This window comes from Fonticula alba, assembly GCF_000388065.1.
Source record: "Fonticula alba strain ATCC 38817 unplaced genomic scaffold supercont2.10, whole genome shotgun sequence".
Classification (NCBI taxonomy): domain Eukaryota; order Rotosphaerida; family Fonticulaceae; genus Fonticula; species Fonticula alba.
Genome location: NW_009242980.1, coordinates 506,806 through 513,828, shown reverse-complemented (window position 1 = coordinate 513,828; position 7,023 = coordinate 506,806). Strand labels below are relative to the sequence as shown.

General features: G+C 71.3%; 1 protein-coding gene across 1 annotated transcript in view; it reads left to right on the top strand.

Moving 5' to 3' along the window:
- Positions 1–7,003, top strand: part of H696_05400 (TKL protein kinase) — a gene marked incomplete at both ends in the record, with an annotated part of 11,326 nt that extends 4,323 nt beyond the window's left edge. The window contains 4 exons of the mRNA XM_009499237.1: positions 51–1,400; positions 1,764–5,870; positions 5,940–6,046; positions 6,241–7,003. Coding sequence (XP_009497512.1) covers positions 51–1,400; positions 1,764–5,870; positions 5,940–6,046; positions 6,241–7,002 — 6,326 coding nt within the window. The remainder of the gene's footprint in view (positions 1–50; positions 1,401–1,763; positions 5,871–5,939; positions 6,047–6,240) is intronic.
- Positions 7,004–7,023: the final 20 nt, after the last annotated feature.

Genomic DNA, 7,023 nt, shown 5'->3' with positions numbered 1-7,023 from the left:
CCCCCCCCCCCTCCGGCCACTGGCCACCATGTCGCGCGGCCGATGGTCAGGAGCCCGGCGCTCCTGGGCCCCGGGCCCGCTGGTGGCTCTCCTCCTGGTGTTGGCCGCCTGGGGCTTGCCCCTGGCTCGAATGGCCCCGACAATGCTGCCCGACATGTACCTCCAGGCGCAGCCATGGGCCTTCACCCAAAGCCCCGCTCCCGGCATGAGCATCCTTTCGCATGGGCCCGATCAGCCGGGGACCCTGTGCGCCGTGCAGACCACCGGCGAGACGGACTGCGCCACCCAAACCGGCCTGAGGCTGGACCTAAACTCCGACTATCGGGTTGGCGGGGCCTTCGGCCGGCCGCTCCCCACCCAGACCATCCCCCTGCCGACCGGCACCCAGGAGGTTGCCCTTCGTCTGGTGTCCTCTCGCCAGGGCCCGGCGCTGGTCGGTGTCGGGTCGGGGCTCCTGCTTGTTTTGGACGGCTCGCAGTGGAAGACCACCATCATCCCGGCATCGAGCAGGGTGCTGGCCATCTCCGCCTCATCTCCGAGCAAGGTCGCCTTCCTGGTCTTCCATTCGGAGGAAGGTCATCTGAAACTGTACCAGTTCCATGGAGGCGCGTTCGGAGCAGACATCATCACGAGCATCAATCTGCCGGCGTCGTACCTGGGAGCCGTGGTCGAGACCGCGGGCCGTTTTGTCGTGTGGAACAACAATATCATCATGGTCCTTTTGCCCCTCTACCCGAGTCACCAATTGGTCAATCTGTTCAACAACCTCCCGGGCAATGTGCTCGGCGTGGCGGGGACACACTTTTACTCGACCAACCAGAATGGCCACCACATGCGCATCATTGTCCTGGACAACGACCAAACTTGCACTTGTACAAGCGACCCGTCACAATTGACTGGCCTCTGTTTGGATCACTCACTGGACTCGATCCCACAGGGGGTCCATCCCGCCGGGGGGCGTTTTCTCGACCTGGGCCCCGGCGAGGTGGACACTCCGCCTGGCTGGGCGGTCTTTGCCAGTGGCTCGAGCGGGCTGTGGATCGTCGCGGCCCCCAGCCAGGGGCACCAGCTGACCTGGCGGCGGGCCATCCCCCCGGCCGGGGCCTCGGACGATGGGGCCACTGGCTTCAGGCTTGCCCGTTTGGTGACCGGGCAGGCAGGCAGCGCTCGCACCTGGGCCCTGGTCGGCCAGCAGTATGCCTACCTCCAGCCGGCGGATTTCCTCTGCACCGATGACTGGTCCATCGAGTGCGTTTCGCCACAGGCCGACCCCTCGCTCAGAATCGAGGGGTATGGGTGTGTTTCGGGCCGCGCTCGGGCCGCCCTCGCTGTTCCCGGGGTCCTGTGTGCCGGATGCACGGACGGCTTCACTCTGGGGGACCACTTGCTGCCGCATTCCGGTATGTCATGCCCTTTTCGTGCCTTTGGGCCTGCCGCCCCCCGCTTGGGCTTGGTCGAGCCCTGATCTCGATGCTCTGCGTTTGATTCGCCGCGTTTGATTCTCCGCGTTTCATTGCATGACCTCCCTCCCACGACCTCCCTTCCCTGACCTCCCTCCCACGATCTCCCTCCCACGATCTCCCTCCCACGACCTCCCCCCCACGACCTCCCCCCCACGACCTCCCCCCCACGACCTCCCTCCCACGACCTCCCCCCCACGACCTCCCTCCCACGGCCTCCCTCCCACGACCCCCCTCCCACGACCCCCCTTCCACAACCTCGACCCCCTGGTCCCCCATCCCCTCTGCCAACTCTCGACCTAGGATCCTGCCAGCCATGCCCGCCAAACTGTCGGACTTGCATGCCTGGCGGCCAGTGCCTCGTGTGCAACACGGGCTGGCTACTTGAGGATGACCCCTCGCTCGGGGCCCGGTGTGTCTCTTCATGCGGCCAGCGCTTTTCCCAGGCCGGCAACCGGTGCATGCCTCGGTGGTGGGACGCCCAGGTGGGCTTGGAGGCCAGGAACTTCGAGCTGCCTGGCGCGGCTGGCACCCCGGTGGTGCTCGTCGCGCAAACGCGCCTGCGCGTGACCGAGGACCAGACCGTCGTCCTGCACCCCGGGGCCTGGCCGCCGGGGCACTTTTTGACCTTCTCCACCGCCGGCCAGGCACACTGGCTGCTGGCGCGCCCGGGAGAGGAGCTCTTCGCCAAGGCCCTGCCCGCCAACTTCTTTGACAGTGGCCGTGTTCGGTCCTACGTCGAGGTGTCGATCTCGGCGAACCTGGCGGTGGCGCTGCTGGCCGATGAGGATGGCCTTCTCTCGGTGGCGGAGCTTCGATGCCTGACCAACGGCCCCCCCCCGGCGGCGGATGGCTGCCAGGTGGCAGTCGACTCGTTCTATGCGCTGGACCTCCCCGGGGCCAAGAGCCTGCGCCACCTGCCGGCCGATGGGGGGCTTGTGACGGTGGAGCTGGCCGCCGGCGTGGCGTACCTGCGCGTGGACCCGGACACCGGGGCCGTCGCACAGCTGCCAGCCCACCCGACCTTCCGCCATCATCCGGTGCTGATCCCGGCGCCGGCGGTCGCCGGGGTGGACATGGATATGCTGCTGCAGCCCCTGCTGGCCGAGGACGCGCCCGGCACCCACGGCGCGGCCATCCTGCCGCTGGGCTTGGTGGTGACGAGCGACCCGCGCGTGGATGTGGCCGCCGGGCGGGACGCCCTGCCGGCGGCACTGCCGAGTGGCTGGCGCGCGGTCGCCCTGGCCACGGGCCGGCCCGAGGCCACGGCCGAGGTCTTCCTGTCGGGGCTTGCCTGGCCGAAGGGCCCGGCCGGCGGTGCGGCTTGGCGCGTGGCGCACATTCCCCGTGGGCTGGTGCCGCACTTGCGCCTGGAGGCCCTGTCATACAGCCTGGAGGATTTGGCCGTCCTGCCGGGCGTGACCCCCGGCTCGTCGGAGGACTACCGCGTCATCGGGGTGGAGCTGTCGGCGTCGGCGGCCCGCGGGAGCTCCTTCGGCGCCATTCGCCACCCTTCGGCGCTGCTGCTGCTGACGCAGGACCAAATCCATGTGGCGCTGCTGGAGTGCCCGACCGTGCCCGGCCCGGTGGGCGGATGTCGGCTTCTGCCGGGGCGGGCATTTGCCGGGCTCCCGTTCGGGCCTCCCGGCGGCAGCTCCCCGGCCGTGCACTGGGTGACAGCCGTGCCGCTGGCGCCGCCGGTCGCCGGATCCCCCGAGGCCGACCAGATGCTGGGGGATTTGCTGCTGGCCACCGCGGGCCCCCGGGCCACCATCCTGCGGCTGAGTCTCTTGACTTGCCCGGAGCCCGGGCAGTTTGCGCCCGCCTGCGGCGGCTGCCATGCCGTCTGTGCCACCTGCGATGGCCCGACCGAGGGCCACTGCACCGCCTGCCGCGCGTGGCTCTCCGACTCGCCGGGCGTCTGCCTGGAGCAGTGTCCGGCGGGGATGCACTCCGTGCCGGGTGGGCCGTGCTTATGTCATGCCTCCTGCAGCGAGTGCACGTCGCTCGGCCCGCCGGATATCGGCCCCTACCAGTGCACCAAGTGCCCGCCGGGCTGGATGCTTCGCCTGCCGGAGCGCGACATGTGCCTCGAGTGCCATGAGTCCTGCGCCACCTGCCTGTCGCCCGACGACCCGGCCGCCTGCTCCTCCTGTCATCCCGGCCAGCTCAACCACCAGGGAACATGTGTGTCGGCGTGCCCGACGGGGACCTGGACCAACGGGCCTGTCGCCGCGTGCCTGCCCTGCCCCGACCACTGCAATGCGTGCGAGCCGTTGGGGAACATGTGCTCGGAGTGCCAGGCCGGCTTCTTCCCCAGCAGCACGCCTGGCCAGGTGCCGGCCTGCCGGCCGTGCGACGCGTCGTGCGAGCAGTGCACCGGGGCCGGTGCCTGCACCCGGTGCCGATCGGGCCTGGTGTTCCTGGACCCCCAGGCGCCCTCGCTGTGCGGCAGCACCTGCGCCCCGGGCGAGTATGCCGGCGCGGGCCGATGTGTCACATGCGATGGGTCTTGTGCCCTGTGCGACCAGGGGGCCGACCGGTGCCTGGTGTGTGCGGCCGGCTTCCGCTGGGCCGCGGGCCCGCCGGCGGCCGGCGCCACCGGCACATGCGTCCCCTGTGATCCTGGGTGCGCCTCCTGCAGGGCGAGCGGCTGCCTGGTGTGCGAGGCCGGCCTCGTACTGGGCCCCAACGGGCAGTGTATCACCGACTGCCCGGCCGGGTCGTTCAGCAACGGCGAGTCGTGCCAGCCGTGCGACGTCAGCTGCCGGACGTGCGCCGGCGGCGGGGCCGACCAGTGCACCGGCTGCGGCGCGGGGCTGGAGCTTGTCGAGGCGGCCCCCGGCGTGGGGACCTGCGTGTCCGGCTGCCTGGAGAGCGAGTATCGTGCGGGTGCTGATTGCCTGCCCTGCGACGCGGCCTGCGCCACGTGCAACGGCCCCACGGACAAGGACTGCTGGCGGTGCGCCGGGGCCGTGCTGCAGGGCGACGACTGCGTGCAGGCCTGCGCGGCCGGGCATGTGGCCATCGCGGGGCGGTGTCTGGCCTGCCACGCCTCGTGCTCCGAGTGCGCCGGGGTCCGGAGCACCGAGTGTACCGGGTGTCCGGGGGACCTGCTCGCCCTGCCGGCGGAGCAGTCGCCCTCGCGCTGCGCCGGGGCCTGCCCGGTGGGGTACCACACCTCGGCCAGCGGCTGCCGCCAGTGCACGGAGCACTGCTCCAGCTGCCCGCACAGCGCCACTACCTGCGCCCTGTGCGAGCGCGGGTGGCTGCTGGCCAGCCCGGCCTGTGTCGACCAGTGCCCCGGCTCCTCGGTGGCCCTGGGCGGTCTGTGTGCCACTTGCCACGAGTCCTGCGGGACCTGCTACGGCCCGGGGCCGGAGCACTGCCTGACGTGCGGTGCGGACGCCCCGCTCCTGGTGGACGGCCGCTGCCTGGCCACCTGCCCGGCCGGCACCTTCCAGAGCGGGGCGGCATGTCCCCCATGCAGCTCGACCTGCGGCGCGTGCTCCGGGCCCGGGGCCGCCGAGTGCACGGCCTGCCCGGCGGACCGGGTCATGCATGGCCACGCATGCCTGACCAGCTGCCCAGCCGGGTATTTTGCCGAGGCCGACCGGACATGTGGCGCCTGCCATGGGTCCTGCCTGGCCTGCGCCGGGGCGGCCGCCGACCAGTGCACAGTATGCCCTGGCCAGACGTACCTTGACCGGGGCCTGTGCGTGGGTGTCTGCCCGGCCGGCACCTTCGGCTGCGGGGTCACGACGATGTGCGAGCCCTGCGGGGCCAACTGCACCGAGTGTGTGGTGGCCGCCGAGCAGCCCGGCGTCGGCTGCACGCCCGGCTGCCTGGCCTGCGAGGGCGGCTTCGTCCTGTCCCCGTCGACCGGCGAGTGCGTTGCCGACTGCCCGGCCGGCGAGTACAGCACGGGCTCCGGCACCTGCGCCCCATGCGGCCCCTCCTGCTGGACATGCCTCGGCGCAGCCGAGCACTGCACCTCGTGCATGGACCCGGATGCCTGGCTGCATGCGGGCGATGGGATGTGCCTGAGCGCCTGTCCGGCCGGCGGGCTGGTCGCGGTCGAGTTCCCGGCCGCGGTGCCCCCCCTACCTAGACGAATGTGCCTTGCTTGTCCGGCCGGCTGCGAGCGGTGCGCCGCCGGGCCAGGCACCCCGGAGTGCGCCTTCGGCCCGGACGGGGAGCTGTCCTGCCCGGTGGCCGACGTGTGCCTCGAGTGCGAGGCCGGCCTGCTGGTGCTGGGGGGTGCGTGTGTGGCCAGCTGCCCGGATGGGACGTTCGCGGATCGCGACGCGCCGGCGCCGGCCTGCGCGCCCTGCCACGCCAACTGCAAGACGTGCATCGGTCCCGGGGAGGCGGACTGCAGCAGCAACAAGCCATCCGGTCGCCGCCTCGGTACGTGCGAGCACCACTTTTGATTTGCGCCCTCTTGCTGTGTGCTGACCACTGCCTCACTGAACACAGCCCTCGGCCTGGGCATCGGCCTGGGGCTGCTGCTGCTGCTCCTGCTCCTGCTGCTGGTGCTGTTCCTGCTGCTGCGGCTGCGCCGCCAGCGCGGCGCCCCGACCAAGGTGCGCTCTCCCCCCGGCCTGTCGCGGAGCTCAGCCAACCACCGACCCCACCGACCCCACCGGCCCCTGGCCCCACCGACCCCACTGACCACTGGCCCCACCGACCCCACTGACCACTGGCCCCACCGACCCCACTGACCACTGGCCCCACCGACCCCACTGACCACCGACCCCACCGACCACGTAATACGCAGACCGACGACGATGAGGACGCCACGGTCTTGAACACCATGCTGGAGCTGTCGCTCCCCGGCAGCATCCTGGTGAGCATTGCCAATGACTTCGCCCCGCTGAACGAGGAGCAGCTTGGCGCCGGGACCCAGGCGTCGGTGTTCGCGGCACACGCCGTCGGGGCCGGCATCTCCGACCGGCTGGGCTGCCCGAGCACCGTGGCCATCAAGCAGCTGAAGGCCGCGCGCATGACCCCCACGCAGGTGACCCTCTTCCAGAACGAGGTGGCGCTGATGTGGCTGCTGCGCGACGCGCCGAATGTCGTCCGGCTGTACGGGTACAGCGAGCAGCCGCCGGCCATCGTCATGGAGCGCTTCGACACGGACCTGGCGACGCTGCTGCACTCGGACGTCCCCCTGGACCAGGGCGCCATCTTGGACATCTGCCAGCAGTGGGCCTCCGGGCTGGAGGCCATGCACGCGCAGGGGATCGCCCACCGGGACTTGAAGCCGGGCAATGTGTTTGTCAGCCAGCGCCTGGACGGGGGCTGGCGCGCGGCCCTCGGCGACCTGGGCACCTCGCGCAACCTCAGCACCGACCGGTCGTCCACCCTGGTGAGCCAGGCGCCGGAGCTGAACGCCCTGACGGCACGGTACGCCGCGCCGGAGGTGCTGGCCGCCTTCCACCGGAAGCGCCCGCTCGACCGGGACCACTACCTCCCGGCGGACATCTACAGCGCGGCCATCATGCTGTGGGAGTGCCTCCACCGGGCCACCCCCTGGGACGGTGCGCTAGCCGGCCCCTCT